At 34.1% G+C, this 22,664-nt stretch overlaps 3 protein-coding genes across 3 annotated transcripts; 1 reads left to right on the forward strand and 2 right to left on the reverse strand.

Annotated features, from left to right (window-relative positions):
• Positions 1–3,612: 3,612 nt before the first annotated feature.
• Positions 3,613–4,753, reverse strand: LOC106650043 (40S ribosomal protein S12-like). The gene is made up of 4 exons (XM_014367823.2): positions 4,711–4,753; positions 4,329–4,457; positions 4,023–4,227; positions 3,613–3,800 (listed from the first exon to the last, which is right to left on the reverse strand). The coding sequence occupies exons 1-4, from the start codon at positions 4,725–4,727 to the stop codon at positions 3,732–3,734; spliced, it is 420 nt and encodes a 139-aa protein (XP_014223309.1). The 5' UTR covers positions 4,728–4,753; the 3' UTR covers positions 3,613–3,731.
• Positions 4,754–5,600: 847 nt separating this feature from the next.
• LOC106650059 (endocuticle structural protein SgAbd-6-like) lies at positions 5,601–8,471 on the reverse strand. Its single transcript, XM_014367840.2, has 2 exons — positions 8,367–8,471; positions 5,601–6,413 (listed from the first exon to the last, which is right to left on the reverse strand). Exons 1-2 carry the CDS (start codon positions 8,379–8,381, stop codon positions 6,084–6,086), a joined length of 345 nt encoding a protein of 114 aa, XP_014223326.1. The 5' UTR covers positions 8,382–8,471; the 3' UTR covers positions 5,601–6,083.
• A 1,904-nt stretch (positions 8,472–10,375) lies between these two features.
• Positions 10,376–22,154, forward strand: LOC106649918 (endocuticle structural glycoprotein SgAbd-5-like). The gene is made up of 2 exons (XM_014367647.1): positions 10,376–10,414; positions 21,807–22,154. The coding sequence occupies exons 1-2, from the start codon at positions 10,376–10,378 to the stop codon at positions 22,152–22,154; spliced, it is 387 nt and encodes a 128-aa protein (XP_014223133.1).
• The last annotated feature ends 510 nt before the right edge of the window (positions 22,155–22,664 follow it).

The raw sequence follows: 22,664 nt of genomic DNA on the forward strand, positions 1-22,664 counted from the left end.
ACCCATGCAAAAAAGATATATAACACGGGGTAAAAATTAGGCCTTGGGGCAGATCATAAAAAATCGTTGAGTAGAGCGAGACTCAGGCAGATCAATCTGTAACGTTTAGTAGGGCGAAGCTCTGTGTTAAATGATTGAATTACAATAGTAAAAGCTCCGGTCAATCAATATATTAAACATCGATTAAAGCATAGGTCAGTGTCGAGCAGCATCACCGAGTACAAGTGTAATTGTTATTTCACGACAAGTAAATACAATTGTAACAGCGCAATAGTTTGATTGTAATTGTAATTATACAGCCACGAGTGTATAAGCGATTTGTTGTTTGTGTGAACTGTAAAACTCGTGAGGGTGCATCTGTATTTGCACCAGCCAAACAGCCGCCACCACCAGCCGTTCAACTCGGCCGACCAACAGCGAGCCAGCATCAAGATCACCGATATTCTGCCGAAGTAGTTTGTAAGCTTTGTTCGAATAATATTAAGTTTTATGTTTATATAATAAAGTCTTGTGTGTAAACCTCACTACGGCATCATATACTCATTTCAACGCTCCTCCTTTTCAGACAACAGCAGTAAGAATTAAAGTAAAATATCAAAGTTATTAGCTACATAAAAGGCTACATAACAGTGCTACGGAAATAGAGGGTAAATTTTCGTGCCTGAAGCTTATTGTTCACACAGTTTTCAGATGGCGAAGTTTTATTCGTTTGATTCACGTATCAGTTTTATTAAAACTCGGACTCAGACTCGAGAATCATTGTCGTACTAACACGACACTAATTCTTGTGAGTAAGTAAGTAAGTAAGTAAATCTTGACTTGTAAGTCACGATTCAACCAATTTCCGCGCCTCCTCCTAAGCCGGAATTATGAAGGAAGCAAAAGAATCTTAGTACGAAAAATTTATCATGTTTTTGTAAAAAATGCATTGTGTTCTTAAACAATTTTGTATACTGGCATGGATATGAAGATAAATTGCAATTTGCAGACTTGATGCTTATAAAAATTGAAAATTGAAAAATCTAGAAAATTTTTAATTAGTTAACCGTTTTTTCGGTAGATCAAACCAATTGGTTTGTAAAAAAGAGAATTAAGTTATCCTGATAAGTTAAACTAGATATTTCGCTTATAAAATGTATATAAAGTTTTTATTTTTCTTTTCTGACTGATTCTTATTTAATCGAGATGTTCAATAAGCTGAGTTAAAAATCACATGTTTTTATAAGTTACTTACGTTTGGTTCTGCCTTTCTTCAAAGAGGTTTAAAATTATGATATCATTGAACACTGTGAGCGCGCATGACACTACCGAACCAAAGGCAAGCACGAGACTGAACGAGATCGATGCAGCATTGAAGCTAACTGGCTAAAAAATCAGTGATGATGAATTTATATCAACAAGAGGGGAATCATTCAGTACCAAAGCTAATGTGTTGTTTTCGACTCAAATTCGAAATATGAGATTAGTTATTTCTGTAGAACTTGCTACCAAGATATGAATAAAAATGATAAGTACATACATGTAACGAGACTCCGCACCGCAGCTGCTGTATCTCGAGATTTGAGTTTCGAGTATTCGTTCGAGCGGATTTACGAGAGTAGATAAAAACTTCGGCTATCATCTTGGCACTCATATAAAATTCGAAATTATTTAAAAAAACAGTATAAATAATTAGTAAAAGTATAAATATATATAATTAATAATAATGATCAAAATCAGTGTATCAATGTAATTCGGTAGATGATGATTTTGAAATTTCAAGTCATAAAATTGGCTTTGATACTTAGTATTTATGTAGCAATTCAAAAACGTAATAATAAAGATGTGTAGTCAACGAACATTTTTCCATTGCTAAGAGTGGTTCTTCAATTTTAAGGAAGCCCTTTTACTATTTCTACAGAGAGATGCGTTTACATTAGCAGCGCCCTGTATACCTCCTTGCTAATGAAATATCCATGATTCAAACTTTCAACGTAAAGAATGCTTAAAAAAAATTGAAACCTGTCAATTAATTGATATAAATCGAACAATTATAACTTTTTCTTTTCTCAAGTGTATTATTAAGATGCTCCATTTTAGTCAATCAATATAAAATTGCATTTTCAATCTCACTTTTTCCAGAAATTTCTACTTTCGATATTTTTTTGTAATGAAATTTGAGGTATTCACATATTGTTTTGTATAACATTTATAACCATTTACCATTTTTTTAATTTTCTAAAGAGACTCATGAGTCGATATTTTTATCGTTCGGCAGTTTGGACGATATATTTGTATTTATTCGAATTATTTATTTACATATAACCTTTAGATTTTATTATTAATTGTATAAGTAATTGAATTAAAAAAACTATAATTGTATAGATTATGTAGATTTTTCAGTAAATAAATGTTACACATATGTAACTTAATACATTACTTTTATCCCAAAATATTAGAAATTTTATAACAGAAGAAAAATATGATCCGCAAAATTTTATTCAAATAGAACGCATCATAAGTGAAAAGTGAAATGATATGTACCATTCCAAATGTATCATGGGGTCATATATTACAAGATACGCGACACGACGATGCTACATCTGTACCACGCGATACTTCTCGAATAATACCGGCGCGCACTGATAATACGGTTCGGGTTAAAATTAAAACAACGATTTTTTTAGCTAATAGTAACTACAGATGTCTGCATTCAAACTCTCTACATTATGAAAAAAGTGTCGAGAAATAAGTATACATATGAAATGCTTATTAATTTGAGAAACGAATATAAATGGGTTAGATCTAAAATATGATACAATAACAAGAATGAGTCTTAGTGACGCTAAGAAGTTTTTAAAATGAGAAAACAGATATGTACTGTTTGAGCAGTAAGTGAAAAATATGTACTAAAATATTAAGATATTATATATTCATTTTAGCGATTGATACCTTTCAAGTAACAATTAATTCGATTATTTTTGAAATTATTTAATAAATCTTTTATAAGCAAATCAAAAAATATTGTAAGAAATTATCAGTGGACTTACATATTTACTAATCATTTTAGTCATTGTAAATGACCTTTTTTTGATTTTGATTATAGGATTGATATTTATTTCTATGTAAATTAACGTAGTATGATTTGTTACTTTTATTTTCTCTAATATAATATAATATCTCTATTCTTTGTAACATGCAAAGCTTTAAAACTTTATATTTTATTTCTTAAGTGTCTCAATTAATATTCTCAGAAGTTTTTCATGTATTTAAATGAAAAAAACAGTATTTGAATCAGTAGTTCTATCAGAAAAAAGGTAACAAAATATTGAAACATTTATCAGACCACAGAACCAAAACTTTACTTTAAACAGCTATGAAAACTTACAATGTTTGGCTCAAATCTTTGGCAATGCTAATAATTTTAGTAAATTAAACATAATTGAAGTTAGAGAATGCTTATTTGCAAGATATTGCTTATAATTACAAAAAGAAAAGTTTTTGTTTAAACTAGGCTGCACATGCAATTTCAGCAGTAAAAATCATAAAATCATAAAACTTATTATTCATGCATTATTTGGAAAATATTTTATTTTTCTTACGCATGTCGTAATGAAAGTACTCTGATGAAAGTTTTTGTTTATAGTTTTTTTATTAAACTTAACTTAATGAACAGCACTGTGCTTAAGGTAGTCCATAAGAACATCTTTAGCTGGAGTATCTTCACAGAAGTCCTAAAAAAAGTTTTAAACTTAATGAACAGCACTTTGTTTAAGGTAGTCCATAAGAACATCTTTAGCTGGAGTATCTTCACCAAAGTCCTAAAAAAAAGTTCTATTAAATATCAATTCATAATTTCAATAAACACTACATAAAATCAAGACTGTGTCAGAAATGGCTATTTTCAGCAAAAAATTAAAATTTTTTGGGTTCATCTCAGTAGAGGGAGCCCAAATATCATCATAATCAAGTTTTTATGCTTGTTGAAATTCTTAAATAAAAAACCAATTAAATAAAAAAAATTTGATTAAAAAGAATTGTACCTTAATGACTACGCAGGAGCATCCAACAACTTTCCTAGCTTTACCGTCTTTATCAACCTTGCATAAGCCAGCCCATTCGCCAAGCTTTTTGTTATTGTCTACTTTGATAAGAGGTATTTGATGTTCATTGCACAAAGCTGAGATCACTTTTTTGTAGTCAGCTTCTTCACAGTTCTCAGCAAGAATGCAAAGAACAGCCTGTCGCCTATTGATGAAATTATTATAAGTAAAATGAAAATAAAGTATAGAAGAATGATAATATCATAAAATTAATAGATTTTATTGATTGCAGAATTTTTAACGTACTTGTCTAATACTTTTGTGGTCTCATGAAGGCCTCGTACAACTCCATCGTGGATGAGGGCTGTTTTAAGGACTTCTTGGAGTGCTGTGTTCACATCCATAGGGCCACCAACTGCCGAGGGCACATCATCGCTAGAAAATGATATTATAGTTGTCATTCACATAATATAATAATAATACTACAAGCATTTAATTATTGCAATTTTAGGTTATATTTTTTTAGTAAATAACTGATTGCACAATTAATTTGATTATTGGAAATAAATGTAACATGAAATTGTTGTATTTTGTTGACAACAAATTTTTGAATCATCATAGAACTTTCGGCGCATTCTACTGTCTATGAAAAAAAATATAAACACGAGTAGTCAAGATTAGTACTTACGTCTCAACGTCAGACATTTTTAAAATTGTAGTAGTTGTTAACACTGAAAAAAAATTAATATTCAATTAAAGTTGGAAAATTTACAGTTTCACATACAATGTAAGTAACAATTATTGAAAAAAGATAATAACATTTAAATAAAAACTAAACGAATATTGAATGCCATGTGTCTTTTACCTTGTTGTAATCAAAAAAGAAGACGGCAAAAGATGCAGTGAAGCGCCAATTCGGCATCCACATGGGTGTTCAAAATTGTAAACTGTTTAAATCTGGAGACCCTAGAAGAAGTTTCGCGTCAGAAAATTAGAACGACTAGAATATTTTTTGGTATAAAGTTCAAAACTCAATGGTTGATCGATGCAAACTAAAAAAGTTTTTCCTAAAATTATCATTTTTATAATACTAATTAAAGATGTTCTTTTAACATTCACTCCGTTATTTCGTAGTTGGTGCCCGAGCGTTATTTCTATTTTTTTATAACATTAATTAATTAATTAAATTACAATTCAGCCGTGACACGAAAAAAAATTAATTATTTATTTTAACATATAATATAATTATTTTATCAAAGCAACAAATCCATTTCATAAGACTGAGTAAATACTTTAAACTAAGTTACTAAGTTAAAATTTCCTCAAATGTCACTGGTCGCAACTTATCAAGCTGCCCAAGTTGTGCATACTCTTCTGTTGGGGCATATAATGACATGAAGACGTGAAGTGACGAGACTCAACAAATAAAACTACAGGAAAATATATATTAACTAAAACATCTTCAGAGAAATATGGTTTTAGTAGCTAAACAAGAGAAAAGGGTTATTCATGCAATTTAAGTTATGATTAAAAACATATTAATTCGTAATTTTTATTCAATAAAATGATAAAATAATATGTTGACAAAATATTTTTCATGTGTTAAGATATTATTATACAAAGGAATATCTGGCATAAGTTTTGACGATTACTACAGCAATAACATCATAGACCGAATAATTAATTGAACTATATACATACATAATTTTTGATAATTCGACAAACTTGAATTTTGTTGCAGTATTTTACAATATAGGAGCCATCATAAATAATTCATGTAGTAAGCATATACAACGACAAACTGCTTTGTTGTTCGAAGTGGTTAAAAATGTTTTTGACCTAATTCTTTTTCTATTTCATGTTTTTTATTTTGTAAAAAGTACGTGAACGTTTTTATTTTGTTGTTCAGAGTTGAAAAATTTGTGGATGAAACCGTATTCTTACTCAGCCCTTTCGCTCACGCGTCTACTCTCGGTATGCGGCTAACAATAGGTAAAACTGAACAACTGAATAGATTAATAAAAGAAAAGAAAAAAGAAGAAAGCCGTGCAAAAGGAGTCGCTAAACGAGCGTAATCGTGGGATGGAAGCCGTCCTTGTCGGCCTTGTAATCGACTCGGTAGGTCTTGCCGTCGGGCGTCTGGTACTGGAAGCTGCCGGTGACCTCGAGGGCCTCGTCCTCGGTGCCCTGGTTCACGATGACCGCCGTCTCCTCCTTGCGATGGCCGTCGCTCTGCTCGTAGCTGTAGTGGTAGCCGTCCACGCCGATGTTGTTGTTCTCCTCCTGCTTGACTATCGTGATTCCGGCGTAGGGGTTGTTGCCGGCTGCCTGAGGCGCGGCCCTGCACGAATGCTGCAGCAGCAGCAACGTCGCGACGCTCAACAAAAACACCTGCAACGGTTCGTACTGACTTTTGGCATTTAAACAGAGACAAAGATATATATTTGCTTGTATCACGCGGGGTACTTTTGATAGGAGCTATACAGCGTACGTGCCGTAATGATTGCTGGATGAACTTTGGCTTTCTCCTCTCAAAACGTCACGCGCGAATACATTGGGAAGACGCGTTCGGTGCGATTTTACGTAAGCGCGAATACGATTCGACGCGAAAATCGGCTGCTATTTGCAATACATATACAATAGCGATTACGAGTGCTAGTAACGATTTCGCGAACAAGAAGCCACGAGTTTATAGACGCTGCTACATTGCATTGCACTCAAAGACGCGCCGTTACACTTTGTGTGTTACAGTTGTACGCGATGCGCACGCGAGGCCCTATATAATACTCGGCCCTACTTTTCGTACATAAACGCCATATACACCTTACTTTATTTCTGACACTAGGCCGCAGCTATGGCTTTTGATTTCTTTTGGAATTCGTTCCCAAATTATGAGCTTGGTAATTCTATCGTGGCTAGATTACGAGACATGTAATTTAATGACTCGAGTTTAGCGATCGTGCTAGCTTAATTAAGAGCTCAGATGCATCTCGGAGACGCGAGCTGACTATGTCGCAGCTATTCGGGGCCCTTTGCACTCGCGACTTAGAAAATTGTCACGAGTCGTGACAGTCGTTTAATGAACCGTTACAAAGTAACGCAATTTACAAAGCGCTACAAAGCGAATAACGAATAAATATTTTATTCGACAGCATCAACATATTCCATACTGACTTAGCTGCAGAACTACTTTTTGTGGCGATTAGTCAATTGCATTATGAATAACATATTCACAGTTAAAAAAACAAAGAAAGAATTTAGACTCGAACGCGTTGATTTTATTACAAATTCCATGATTGATTGCGTTGCACTTTTCGCAAGAACAAAAATAGATCGGAAGGATCAATTTTGTTTTATAAATCTATTTTTAAATCAAGTTATTCAATAGATCGGCAAACGGATGATTTCATCCTTTCGCCTAATTTCTTTTCTGTTCAGTTTTTTATCAAAGCGGTTCTCGGGACAAACTTCTGAATAATACATAATCTTTCGATATAGAAATCTCTGGAAGGAGATTAATATAGAGGAAAGAAAAGCATGACACATTTGCTCGACTATCAAGCGTTTGGATTGATTTTTTTTTGAGAAAAAAAGATAAAAACAACAAGAGAAAATGAAAAGTTTTGCACGAGTTGAAAAAGCCATTTACATTCGAAATAGAAGCTGGGTAAATAAAACTAAAAATTTCCTAATTTTAAAATTCTTCCGTGTATCAGGACACGTGCGAAACATCGTCCGATTCAAATGTATCCTCATAAAATACCGCAGTAAGATTAGAACAAAAGTAAATGTATATGCTACGCAAAACATAATCAATTATCGAAGATTGATTGAATTATTTTCAACATTGTTCCGTTTAATCCAAAACATGCTGTTACATAAACGATAATTACTTCTGATTTCATCTCGTTATAGAAAGTAATTTAAATTACATCGTTACAGACTTTATTAGCATAATTTCACTTCTCGAGTCGAAATGTAAAAACAACCAGTGCAAACTTTATCGGCAATTAATAATTCAAGTCAGGGTTTGCTTCCCAAAATAAAATAATTCATAAGCTGCTATGAGGGTGCAATAATTGATAAAAGTAGTATCATAGGCACAGCACATGAAAACACAATAGTACATCTAAATGATTGTTAAAGTAGCTACAAGAACAAGCGTAAATGACAACTCGCACTAAAAAGTAGTAACGGCTAAACTCAAAACTCGACACTTTATCTTTCAATTACACTTTCACTGCGCGCATAATAAATGTGGACCTAAAATTTCATTCGAACTATTATTGCGCAATACTAATCACGCAGATAAGTACTTGAAAATTTTTTTTTATTTTCACCCACCGTCGTAATATTCATTTTGGCGTAGATTAAAAAAGTAAGTACAGTAAAATCCTAATCGTGGCACTGCGTATGTATAAATACAATGTCTATGAGCTATAAAAACGACACGCCGATTTGAGCAAGGATGCGCCGATGCACTTGGCTTTATATAGTCTCAAGAAGTGCATGCATAAAATACCCAAAGCCCATAAGTCACCTATGTTAGAAGACGCGTTCGAAGCCCCACCATGATGCCGCCGCTTAGATATTATATGCATGCAGCACATAGACTTTGGAACGACAGCGTAAGAAGCGCAATAGTCTTGCCTGTACACAAGACTCGCCCCTGCAGCGTAAGTACGTATGCTCACGTAGCTCGAGATGTTAGCTAAAGAGAGAGAAAAGACTCGGAGGATCGGTCGAACGACAATCGCGAAGCCGCACGCTTCTATATTCTACACTGCATTATACAGACGAATCATTTTAGCGCTGATTTTACGTGTGTATATGCAGGCCTTGCTCGGGGTCGGCGATGTTTAATTGCACCATTAGGCCGCGCTCGCGTGCCACAGATGATTTGCATGTGGGATACATATTGTTGTTTATACCGGGTGAGCTCTATTGACCTTTTTTCCATCTCTCCCTCTCTCTCTCTCTCTCTTTGCGGTTTGCCTTTGTAATGTCTATGCTAACCAATTTCGTTTAGCCGGTAATACGTAAATTACGGTGTTAAAAATTGAAAAATACGCTTTTTTTGCCTTATTGAGACGGATGATTATTATTCGTTCGTCATTGTGTCCTACTGTGTGAGTGACGAGACGATGATACGAAGATGATTCGACCTATGCGGAATAGATTAATTCGAAAAATATTCTAATTCACCTTGCGGCTTTTTTCTCTTCGGCTTCTTCGTCTTCTTTCGACGTACGGCTGATAAAAGGGATGCAATTAGCGTCGATGCTCGAGTGTTGCGCAAACGCCGACGAAGCTGACTCTCTGATATTAATGATGATTTTCCATTGTAGCATACAGAGTTTTTCGAAGGTGATCATCTTCGCCTCGAAATAATTGCCGATCGTTTGAATTTTGCATTCGTTCGAGCTTCGAGATTATTATTTTTCTTTTTATATAATATTTTCCAATATCTGCGCGAAGCTGATCGTTGTTAAGTATAACAAGCCTATTTGTTCAAACGTGCGCAAGGATGTTTTGAAGCAATTCGCACTATAAAAATGATATTTTTTGCGCTATTACTCACAATCAAGTCAGAAAACAAGTAACTATTCATCAAACAAGAGGAGTTCCGAGAAGTAATTTATAATTATTGAAACAAATTAATAAAACCAAATCAATATTTCATGCAATCTTATTTTGATATAGTAAAATGCCTGATTTTACAAATATCGAATAATCTACGACACGAAAAATGGAATGATAAAGCTACGATTATAGTTGATTTACAGAGTGATAATCTCGCATTTAGGCCTTAAACATTCAATTTTCGAGAAAAAAAAATAATAATCAGATTTTATTTACGCATGCATAAAATTATTCGTAAATCATATAACGTGCATTATTGGCCGATTGGCAAAGTCGTCGTGCATGCACATTAACGCGTAATACACACACATGTATGAGTGTATGCATATATAAAATATATCCCCCCAGGCGGGATGTGTCTCAACGAGCCGCGGAGAATATTTTTCGTCGATGGTCTCGTACACGAATAGTCGGTCTATAGCCTAAAGGACGGCACGCACATACTACGTATGACGCGATAGAGTGACGAACGAGACTCGCGTAATGTTCGATTATGACAAGACTTATTATGTGTATGTTTGGGAGCCAAGTGTACGCTTGAAAATTAATCTAACATTATGTAAAAGCTCAAAGATCGTGATTAAGTGTATGTATAATCGCATACGCATGTAGCATCTAGTTTTGCGCCGAAAGAAAAGTCGCGCGCCAGAATCTTGCCTCTGTACAGTACGTTCGGCTGAATTTGCAGCGCTTGTCAATGCGCCGTAAAGATGTTACGCGAGAAAGATCAAATAATCGAGGATGATACCGTGAGATGTTTGGAGTTTACACAGCACTACCACTTGTATGCGCTATCACTTGTAAGCAAGCTACGTCATGTGTAATGTAGGCTGCGTTGCCGACTACACGTGTGCCCAGGCGCGTCGCAATTTCCTTTCGAATTATTATACATGTATGCAAGTGAAACGTCGATCGGAAAGCTTATACCGTGGCTTTTTCGAATATTTCGTGATTATAATATCCGCTGAATATTTAGCGCTTGTTTAATTTTGAATATTTATTAAAAGATTTGAGCGCGCCCGCGTAGGCGTCTCATCCCATTGTATTCGTAGCCCGTGCCCGGAAGCAGACCCAGTAGCAGCTTTATTATTGCGATCTACTTATAGTGTTGTTCCGTTGCGCGATAATTACTATGTCGCACCGAAAAATTGACATTACTCAATATGTTTTGTTCGTCAAAAAGGCATGAGATCAATTGTAGGTGTGATTTCCGCTCGTTAATGCGAGACGCTCCGTCGCGCCGATTTTTTTTCTTCTCTTGGAATTTCATCTTGGTCAATCGTGCATTTTATCATTACTTTTTCTTAATTTAAATCAAAGCTCGAAAGTAACTCGATTGTCCGTGGCAAATTTAAGTTGTGAAAAATCAATAACACAAGACCCGATGATTTCCCAATCCTAAAGACCCTAAAAGCATCTGCATGTATAAAATGCAAGTTTGCGCGAATGCCAACACGTTTTGAGAGTATATTTCGTTTGCATAATCGAGGAGTACATAAAATCAAATTCTTCTTTTACATAATAGTTTTATGAATTGTTTGATGAATGCAAATACGGTATATTCACGAAAAAAAAGTATAAGAAGATCATTGTTGTCAAAAGTTTGATGAAAAATTTGTTCAAATCAATTTTTAAATCAAAAGTAATGGAATCGATAATCAATGCTACATGAAGTTACGTCTTGTTAATTGGGTATTTGAAAAACTTTGGATACTTCAAGGAAGAATATTTAAAAGATTGAAATCGAAATTTTAACGCGAGAATGAATAACCTAAGCTATTTTTAACACAGGAATGTTTGTAGATCGAGACTTCATATTATACAATCGATGGCATTGGGCGGAAGCATTGCCTATTTAGCGCGCAAAAGGATTTAGAATTTTTTTAGCTAGTGTCACTTTATTTTTCCATAATAAAAAAACTGTCAAACGACGATCTTCGGTAATCCCATGGTTTTTTCTACTCTGGAGTTTTAAAATTTGAAGATTATTTTCGTTAAATTTGCGATAGGTGCTATGTAGGTATGGGTCTTGACTGGTGGCGCGCGCACAGGTGATGCAATCCTTGCGGAATGACCTTGCCATTTAAAGATGCTTCGAGCATGCACGATATGACGTGCCGCCGTGCTGTGAGCCCGCTGCCTCTCACATGTGCGCACGATGAGCGTCGAGTCGCCGACTTTTACGCGGATATGCGTGATATTATTCGCATGCAAAGCTTCCAGAATCATCAATATGAACATTATTTATGGTAACAAAATTGTTCAACACCACGGAATGCTCACTCTGAGAATATTTAGATTATTAGTATTTCTGAATGACACTTTTATTTGTGCATTAGAGTATAGTGCTAGTGGTTTAAAATCGATTCAGCAAACACATCGAAGAAATTTAATCAGATTGAACTAATGTACATAACACCCTTTTTCAATCGATTAAAACAATATCCAGTATGATTAAATGTATACAAATTAAAATTTTAATATTCAAGCCACAGTGATTCAAAAGATGAAAAATTGTCATCCTTTGAACGTTTTTCTACATTACTCAGAATCATTAAAACGAGTCGAATCCTCGAATGACAAGCATACACACGCGTTTGATATTTCGTCATGCAATTTTTCTTTAATAATAATAAAAAAAGCCCGCAGCATAATTCTGACAAATCAAAAATACCCACTGCACGTGTATTGCATCAACTTGTAAATAAATTTAACGCGCGCTGCTGCAGTGCATTCGCGCAATATATGACACTTTGACCGGCCTGCGCGAAGATCGCTTTTACACATTCGTCGAGAGCTTTCTAATGCATTTTCGATACGACGACGAACCTTGCCTTTTTATTTATTCATTCATTTTTATTCCCATTTTGTAACAGCTTGCAGATTATTACAGTGTCCGACTATGTGTTAGACAAATAATGAAATCATCTGCAATTGACTGTATGAAATAGCTGCATCAATGCTCCTGCCCAGTCTTACTTGGATGAATTTCGTTTCGACGATGAATTATAGTAAATTTATCTGAGCAGTCATAATTTTTAATAGCCAAATTCAAAATATTCTGTTTACCTATAGCAATAAAAACATAGATAAAAAAGGCGTCGGTTTTGAAACTTAGCATCTTTAAACAATTCAGAGAGCAAACGATGCCGTTACAAATGTCGTAGCAGCTCGTTCCGATGCTCGCGAAGATCTTAATTACACAGGTGCGCTCCTGTGTGCGAGAACGAGGAGCTTATAAATTGGAATTAGACAATGAGAGCTACAATACATACAATGTGTCTTTTAATTCTTTAGCCATTTAATCCGATCACGATCGGGTCGCAGCTATTGAGAAAAAGTCTTGTTCATAAGTGTGCATACCGCCCAAGGTACTTATAAGCTATGCAGAAAAAAAACAGTCGAGGGCGTACGGTGCATCATGCGATGGCTTTCACCGCGTAGAAAGAGAGAGGATTATCGCATCTACGAACTAGTCTTTGCGCAGCATTCGTACTCGTGCATATAAGTACGTATAACTCACTAGTGTCACGTACGGTCAAGACGTTCCCTCCGGCAAAAAATAAAATAAAAACGTCGTTAGTGTACATTACGGCATTATAAGGAATTATTCAAATATATCAATGATTTTTATTACCAAAAAATTCTCTTTTTTAGATAAAATTTCGACTCGATTAGATTTTTTCCCTACTCTTGAAATTGTATATGAAACGTCTTTTGATTTAAAGGAAGAAAAAAAGTGAATTACTATTCCAAAGTTTGAACGATAAGTTCTTCAATCATCTTAATGCACTTTCCTGTAAGAACTCGAAAAACAAGTTAAAAGACAATGTGCCCATTTCCTCAAATTCTTATAGAAAAATAGATTGAAAACTTAGAGGCATTCGAGTAGTCAACTAAGAAGTCAACCCAACATTTTTAAAAAATGTCATAAAAATTAAATAAAAAGTTGTAAAAGTTAAAAAATTACTTAATTTATTCATTGATTCATTGATTTGCCTGCATTACATTCAGCGGTGTTGAGTACGAGCATCGATCAAAATCTTGTTGCATTTATAAGCAGGAAAATTGCACTCCGGATAATAATCGATCCATCATTTGCCTCTCATTGTGCGGAACTGATTGTGATCCTATAAATTGACAAGTACTTATGCACGTAACATCTATCGATCTTTCACAGAGAATTTTGAACTTTAAATAATGGTCGGGCAGAGTCTACATAAGCACTTGTAATAGGCTAGTATTAGCCTAAACCAACATCATAATACTCGAGTCAAGACTTACTGTGAATGGCGATCGCGAGAGACATGTATACAATTAATCGTCTATCGAGATTATGTACCTATTCGTGTACTTGCAAGCCGAGTACAACATCTGCAGTCAAGCGTCATTCTCACTGTTTCGTCGCCTTATTCGCAGTGTATCGACGTGTACTTCAATTACGAATTTAAAAGTGTAAACGCAACTGCGGTTGACCTTTTCAAAAATCGTGCATCCGTATAGAAGGGCTGATTTCACAGTCTATTTAAAAAGTGATCTAATTTACTGCGGTAATCCAAGATCAATCATTATCTATTAAATTTCGGAGCGCGTAACTTTACAATTTTTCTATATTCAAATAGGCATGGTCTTTGAAATTAATTTGCGACTTCGAGATAGCCATGTATCCAATTACAGTATTTATTTAGGGTTATTTTTTAAACAAAAATACCTTGGAGTATTGATTGATTAGCAAAGTATCGTTATGTGCATTTTATCAAGACGCATCTCGTCCTTAAATACATTTTTAAAGTTAATTTATTTGCATCCATTCGTACCGTGGCGGTGCACTTTAAGCCGCGTAATATCGAATAAAGTCGTTCGTGGTCAAAACTTACACAGGCCGCGCGATGGTAAGAATCAGGTACTCGACAATAACGCCGTGCCACGATCTCTCGACACTTTCAAGGATCCATTTCGAGCGTAGCCAGATAAAAGCAAGCCTTGTTGGTCGTCGCTCGTCGCCACCACCGTCGTCGCTGTCGCGCGTATGCCTCGGGCGGAAATATATTCGTTAATACGTTCCGAGAAGTTTTTTTACTTATTCTTTTTTAGAAAATAATTCGCTCGCGATGCGATGCGTATTTTTTTTCAAGACCAGTATTAATCGTGTACGCTAAAAATAAATTAACTGATGGGCTTGCCGTAAGAATTTATTTACACCGTGCATCGTGCGGTCATTTTTGAAAATGAAAACCTTCGTAAGGAGTGCAATACAAGTTATTTTATTTATACCAACCTAAAAGGCTGAGATTTATGGATTTTGTTTATTTGCTTATTGGTCACTTTACTCATTTACAGCTGATGATTAAAAAATATGCACATCAGCCGCGAACAAGACGCGACAAAAAGTCAATCCAATCGTGCATCCCAAAGATAATTATCTGCCCGTAATGATTTTTTATATTCGAATCAGTCATTGCGAGCGATAAAGAAAATTGTAAAAAATTTCACAAGATGCGCCCAATCCAATAAATCGCTTGCAATTCGCAAGGGTAAAACGAAAAATCAGGGCTCATATACTCGTTGCGAAATAAGCCGCACCGCATGAAGGTGAGATTTTGCCGACGTACATGCTACATCTCTCGTCCCATGCCTCATTACACGTTTATGTATGTTTTATTAAAGTACGTGCCATATGTACATATACAGCGCTGAGGTAAAAGAGAGGCGCGAGCTGCGATGCATCGATCATCTTTCCGCGCGCGCGGGTGACTGTATATACTATGCAGTACTTATTTTATTACGTGTGCGCGTAACCGTTGCAAGATTAAATATACGATCGCGCGCGAGACGTCGAACGCCTCGCTCTGAAACTCGACGAAATGTACCTACGTTTAAAAAATCATTAAGGTATCCTCGTAAATACACAATTTTTTGAGTTTTATTTAAAAAAAAAAACAGCAACGTATTGCATATGTATTATTGATTGTTGTTATTGAGTTTACAAGTTAAAGCTACATTCATCTCCAAGTGACACATAAAGTTCTCCTTTTTTTAATTCCATCTTTTAATCGAAAATTACGCAAGCCTACAAACTTCATTTTATTATCATCGCACGAAAATTCCTTTGCCTTAATTAACCCACGAGACATTTTAAAAATAAACTCAGAAAGAAATTGAAAATAATTAAATACATTTTTCTTCTTTATTACGATGCACACTCGAGCATAGAACTACAACTGAATACCTTGATTTAATTTGTCAAGGTCGTCGGAGGAGAGAAAAGAAATGCTAAAACTTTCAGCCGTTTCATCAGTGCTGAAGTGTATAATTGTATTGTATAGTAGACCGAATTAAATTACAAGGCACATCTTTTAATCCTCGATCGATCTTTCGAACGGATTGTATAATGGGCCTCTCTCTTCGCAACTGGCATCTCGCGCGCGCGCGCGAGCAGCTATAAAAAAAATCGCGCGACACAAAAAAATCCCCATCGTTCAAATCCCATGCCGATATACAGTACACATAAAGTACAGCGATCGTTGATCGATTAATAGAAAAACAAGAGGACGACGACAATGTGAAACAAAGCGAATGATACATTGTAAGCGATCGGCGAACGCGATAGAACATTTTTTGCTTGACGTTTCTTTTTTTTTTCAATGTATTCGCAGATACTTAATATCTTTAACATCGATTGAGATAATCTTCTATAAACTACACATAAATCGATCAATAGGGTATGAAAAAATTGAGTGCAGGTATGATCGCGCTCATTATCTCGAAACTTTTCTTTTGTCTTGCGTTAATGTATCCACTGCGTCTTACTTTAACTTTGGCACGTGTTCGCTGCTATTGGCATTCATTTTTAATTAGCTCGGAAATATATGGGCATCGTATATAAAATAAAATCGTATACAAAATTTGCAGCGCGCAGACAGCTGGGTAACACGTGCCGGTCAAACAACTTTTTTCAATATCGTCTTGTACGACAAAATACTATCAGATGGCTTTGAAAATTATTTGGCATTTCATTTTGTTAGATTGCGAAACTTTTCCGTAATGCTAATTTCTATGTTACTTTCCGTACCGTTTGAAGTTACGATCGTCGCTATATTTGGCGATCCTCTATTTTCAAATTAATTTCTCGGTAACCGATCATCAAGTTTTATATGCCAAAAAATTTGCGCATATTCTATGCGTCTCGTGGTATCGTTTCAGAAAGCAACGACCTTTTAATTAACTTCGATTGTTTAACCGAACGATATAGTATTTCGTAAGCGACATAACTGAATGAACTATTCTTAAGATTGTGAAATTTTTATTCATAATTTCGCACGCTACTCGATGCTGACTTACAAAAACTGTTAAAGTAAATAAAGAATCTACAAATATCGTTCATCCATGGGGTGTCAGCGAATATTTTCGATACAACAATGTGTGCATTCATAAAATAGTCAAGCCGACTCATCGTCGCATTTGTCGCAATAGGGCCCAATCAACTTTTTTGTTGATAATCAAGATTCTTATCGCCCGTATGAGCAGTCATATTATTTTTCGCTAATCATATAATAATGATTTAACGCTTTATGTGCGAGCTCGCCACAGGCATCCATCCATCCGAGCTGCTTCTTCTTCTTCCTACGTACTCATTGTGTATTAGAAATCATTTTTTTGTTCATTGCAAGCGTATCTGTATTGTACCGACTTACGTCAGATAAAATTGGTTTATAAAGACGCGAGCGCAAGGCATCATTCATTACGCAAAGAAACTGCTGCTGCTTTCTTTTCGATTGATTGAGATGCTGCGCGCTCATAATGTATGTGTGTGTGTGTGCCATGGGTCGCGAGCACGTGAATACCTCATTACCACTTGTTGAATAATTTTCGGCTTGTATGCGATAAAAACTTTAACAAGTGCGAGAGTGTTAAAATTTACTTCAAATAAAAATTCGCCTACACGTAGCTGACCGAATGCCCCGCAACAACTCGACCTACAAAAACTCTTGTATTATAATGTTCTCGTTGAAAAATGACAACTTAATTGTCGTTATAGAGATGTCACCTTTTTAGAACGACTAGTGAATTTTGCATCAATCGATGTATACGATTGATTACCGAATCTATGCTCGAGTTAATAATACTCAATTTTGACACTCACTGACTGATTATCAATTATATTAGAAAATTTATTTAGTTGCGATATGTACTGTTTCACAAAGCTTAACTTTACATAATAGTTTCATCGAGTTATCATTAGAATTATATTTTTAATTGATGTATCATATGGATAATTAAATTGAACAGAAGATGATTAAAATTTTAGAATAGGAGATTCGTGAGAAAAAACGTATTCATATAGTATTAAATCGTAAATATTAATTTTTATCGGACAATGGACAGAAATCGTCACAAACTCACTTTTTCTGTTCTATTTTCTCCGTCAGTATAAACAGAACAATAAAATTCAACTATTGATTTTTAAACTTGCTAATAATCAAAAAATTGTATGATTATTTTAACGGTAGGAAAATCTTTAGTACGAATAAATCAACACATTCTTCGGAAAATTCTCAAAAATCATGTTTTTTACTCTGAGTTAATATTAGTGTTTTTTATATGATCAACGAGTGATCACTTGGGTCACTATCAAATACCAAAAAACTACTATCATTTTATGTCTGATTCATGCATTAGAAATTTATAGCGATATCATGTATAAAATTTCAATTCTAATCTTTTAGATTATTTTCAAGATGAATCATTCTCGGGTAATGGATAAATCTTTGGATAAAGATATCACAAGGGCTCAGTGCAATTTTACGAGAAATTTTTTATGGAATCCTTTTACAATTGTCACCGCTTATTGAGTAAAACGAGACCTTGAAATACACTATTAGTCGTAGTATTAATCAATCAACCTCTAATGGCAGGAAAGTGTACTCCCAATAATTATTTAGTGAAAATTGGATCGAAGTCGTTAATTTTATTGAACTATGAATAAATCTTGTAACATTTTTCTTAAAGTCCAAGTTTTTACAGTTTTATAATTGACAAGACAATTTAAATATTTAAGAAAATTTAGTTTTTTCAAATTACTATAAAAAGTGCTTTAAATTGTGTTTTTCTTTTTGCTCTAGTATTCATAGTAAATTTTTCTGATGTGTTAGCGAAAAACTTTTTAGTTTCAGTTAGCCAATTATATTATAAGAGATAATTTTTACACTTCTAAATTCTTTATGAGTTCATATAAGTTGAGTCCTTGAGAAGTAGATTAATTCACTTCATATAGTCGAGCATTCATCGAGTATCATTTTAATATACTAAAATTCTTTTATCTCCAGTCATATACTTTCACTCGTATATTTGCTCTATTTACACATCCTTACAATTCATCCAAAAATGCAATCAGCTGAAAGGGGTAAAGATTTCGTCAACTAAGCTAATTTTTATTTTAAAACAAGTAATTTTTAATTGTTTAGTATCTTTCATTTATGACAATTTATAATACCATAGGCCAAATATTATACATAAAATAGTTTTATGTAATATATGATTAATACTGCTTAGATGGTTTTATTAGGCACCTTTTGGATATTTTATTACTACGGCATATATTTTTTGTTCTCGGGCCATAGTAATGCAGTATGGACATTAAAAAATATAAATTAATTTTTGTTTCTAGTAGAAGTCACTAAAACTAGTTTTCATACCTCATTCACAGTTTTAAATATTAACTTGTATAATATAAAATATATAAATATAAAATATAAAATTAAGTTGAATGTTCGAAAAATTCTTTTTTTCTGAAAAATCTTGAATTTAATCGTAACCTCGCTGAAAAAAACATCGATCGAGATTACGATACCTTCTCTTCAAGGTTTTGGAATAAAATCTTCAAGTCAAAAGTTTAAACGTACGTTGGTCGGAGTATGCCCACTGTCTGTAGAATAAATAAAAATCACACGGTTGATATAAGATTTACTTTTTATAATATATTCAGAAATAAACATCTTCGCTTGGACAACTCGTAGGCATATTTTACGCCCAATCAATAAAGCCAGGTCAACTTAATTTTTGTACCATCAAGTCTTAGGTTGCTACATTTTTATTCAAGATGATCGTATTATTTGCATTTACACACATTGAAAAGTGATATTATGGCCCTAAAAAGTTATCGATCGCCAGACTACAAAAGCTAAGACTACTGATGTTTATATAAATATAAAGAAACAATAATTATTTTTTATTTTCCACTGCATAAGGCACAAGACAAAAATACTTGTCATGATGTGAAATAGAAGCTTTACCGACGAACAAATAATTTTTTGGTGGAACAGAAAAATCTATTGAAAACATCAATTTAATTACCCTTTTATGGTAGTTATAAACATATTTTATGTATCAATTAATAATTATTTGAACCGATTTTGGTGATTTTATATTTTTTTTAATGAAAACAATTTTTTAAATTTATATAAGTTAATCTTAGAATATTACATTTAATTCATTTAAAACTCATTGAACTTATAAAAAATAGAAAAAAAAGTTGTGAAGGGTATTTGCTATAGTGTATAATGTCCTAGGTTCAAGATATTTTATTTCCAAAACTTGTATTGTAACATGAACAACCCGATACATCTTCGTGAATTTCATCATCAAGAACCATATATTCGCTTTATCGGAATTCTGCACGAGCGCTTGAATATGTAAAAGTTAAATTAAAAGACATTGGATTTTAACGTTTTATTTTTTTTATACTTTTTCGACAGATTCTCACGGACACCTATACCTAGTGGGGGGAAGATGAGCAAAAATTTGAGGATATATCGAGATTTTTGCAGTATAAAAGGACCGTGAATTCACCGAGTAAATCAGTAGCAAGCTTGCTTGTGTATCATCTAGTTCTCTTGAGTTACCAAGGAAATCTCCAACAACCTTCTCCACCATGAAATCGGTGCGTAATAACAAAGTGTTTTTTTAAACTATACGATTCAATTTTTTTATTAACTGGTAACCCGCTGATAGTTATATTGTATTCGAGGCACTTTGATTTGTGCGGACTAAAATTAAACTAATTTAATCCAATTTTTAAACAGTGCATTTATTCTATTATTCTTTTTTAAATCTGAATGCTAAAAAATATATTATCATTATATGTCGGACACATTTAATACTATTCTTATTTGTTATAATTTTCGATTTCCTTTAAATTATTTAAAAAATAGAATCTGGAGAGTTTGATCAAATTTCTTAAGAATATCTGAATAAACTCTAGTAGTCACACTTGTTTTATGAATCCATACCTATCATTCATATCAATCTATACCTAAGCAAAGTTTTCGTTGCTACTTTACAATTGGAAGTCTTGTTTTTTATTGAACAAAATAAAAGCGCGTAATTTTTTACTCACCGTCACTACGCAAATTTCATGCAACCTTCGATGCGTATTCCAAATACTCTGGATCATCAAGTAAAAAGTACAAAAAAAAAACGAAGGTGAACAGGTGCATCACGAGCTCGTCGAATGCGCTTGCCAAAAAAATTCGATCATTGCGCAAAACTAAAATAAATATCATATAAAATTCTTTCATAATCGTCGCAAAAGTTCTTCACTCACCAGACAATTGCTTTTTACCAGTTGATTATTAATATCCTAAGTAAATCGTGGAAAAATTCCTTTTAATTTTGTGACGATTTTTTATTTTCTATACGAATATCTCTGAGCTTAAACTTTCAATAATAATACGGAAAACTACAAGGTAGTAAATCTAGACAAGTATCGTGCATAACATCTCAATTACATCCATACAATTCACATAGTTTTTAATGAATTTACGCGCCTCTCATTCATGGGCGAAGTATCTCCTAGACAAACAGCCACGGAATACCTCATTATATTTTGGTCGGATTTTCAAGCATAGCTAAGTCCATAAAATTGCAATAAAATCAGCTTTTGCAATGGATCGCACGGGCATTAAAAGTGAAATAAGCCATAAAGTACAATGATTCACGAGATAGTCAAGAGTTGACGTTTCAGTCGTACGACTATACGTGCCAATCCCCGAAAGCATCATCAATTTTTCATCAATTATCTTAAATTACAACATCACAGCGTTACATAGAGAAATAATAATTTTGTTTTTGTCGTGTCAACAGGTCGCAGTATTCGTCGCCCTCTTCGCCGTGGCTTTGGCCGCACCCCAATTGAACAACCAATACCAATCCAATGTCCACCCAAGCGACAAAGACGCCGTCGTCGTGAAGGAAAACCACCACGAAAACATCGGTGTCGGCAACTACGGATACTCGTTCGAGCTTAGCAACGGACACGGACGCCAAGAACAAGCTGAATTCGTCGCCCCACGCAGCGCCGACGAGGAAGGTTTCTACCGCGTCACCGGCTCCTTCAGCTATGTCGACCCAGCCACCGGCCAGAGCTACACCGTCAACTACGTCGCTGACGAGAACGGTTTCCAGCCCACCGGCGCTCACTTGCCACAATAATTATGAGCAATCTCCCAGCTCTCAGTCCAATTTCATCCAAGTGTTTCGAAAAATTATAGTTTTTAGAAAACTAGATGTACTTTTTTTAAGAAATATATTTTTTATATAGACAATTTGCATAAAAAATAATGACTCGTTATTTCGGCAAAATATACCCTACATTGCTTACACATAATGAGACTTCACTATTCAAACGAGTACTTAAAAAGTCTAATGATTTAACGTGATTATTTAGGTAATACAATTTTTATTGATCAAAAATTGAATGTGAAGTATAATAGCTAAAGCAGCATTTAATAATGACAATAATTCTATTCTTTAACATATTTAACAAAAAAAATACATTTTTGGTACTTTAAACTGATGATGAAATAAATGTTTGATAATTTATTTTATACAATTGAATGTTTACGACAAAAAGGATAGTGAGTGTGATAGTAAGTTATAATGGGCTGATAATCTTAAAGCAGTAAATGAGAAAGATAAAGTGGGAATCTGCGGTAGAAATGG

The sequence above is a fragment of the Trichogramma pretiosum genome, unplaced genomic scaffold (assembly GCF_000599845.2).
Source record: "Trichogramma pretiosum strain Unisexual culture from Peru unplaced genomic scaffold, Tpre_2.0 scaffold15, whole genome shotgun sequence".
NCBI lineage: Eukaryota > Metazoa > Arthropoda > Insecta > Hymenoptera > Trichogrammatidae > Trichogramma > Trichogramma pretiosum.

Bases quoted from the DNA above. Each gene is read 5' to 3' on its own strand.
- LOC106650043 (XM_014367823.2), bottom strand. The intron at 4,228-4,328 runs GTACGTTAAAAA...TTTCATCAATAG, and splicing joins ACCACAAAAGTATTAGACAA to GCGACAGGCTGTTCTTTGCA. The intron at 3,801-4,022 runs GTACAATTCTTT...ACTTTTTTTTAG, and splicing joins GCTCCTGCGTAGTCATTAAG to GACTTTGGTGAAGATACTCC.
- LOC106649918 (XM_014367647.1), top strand. From the start codon at position 10,376: ATGTTACGCGAGAAAGATCAAATAATCGAGGATGATACC. The intron at 10,415-21,806 runs GTGAGATGTTTG...TCGTGTCAACAG, and splicing joins AAATAATCGAGGATGATACC to GTCGCAGTATTCGTCGCCCT.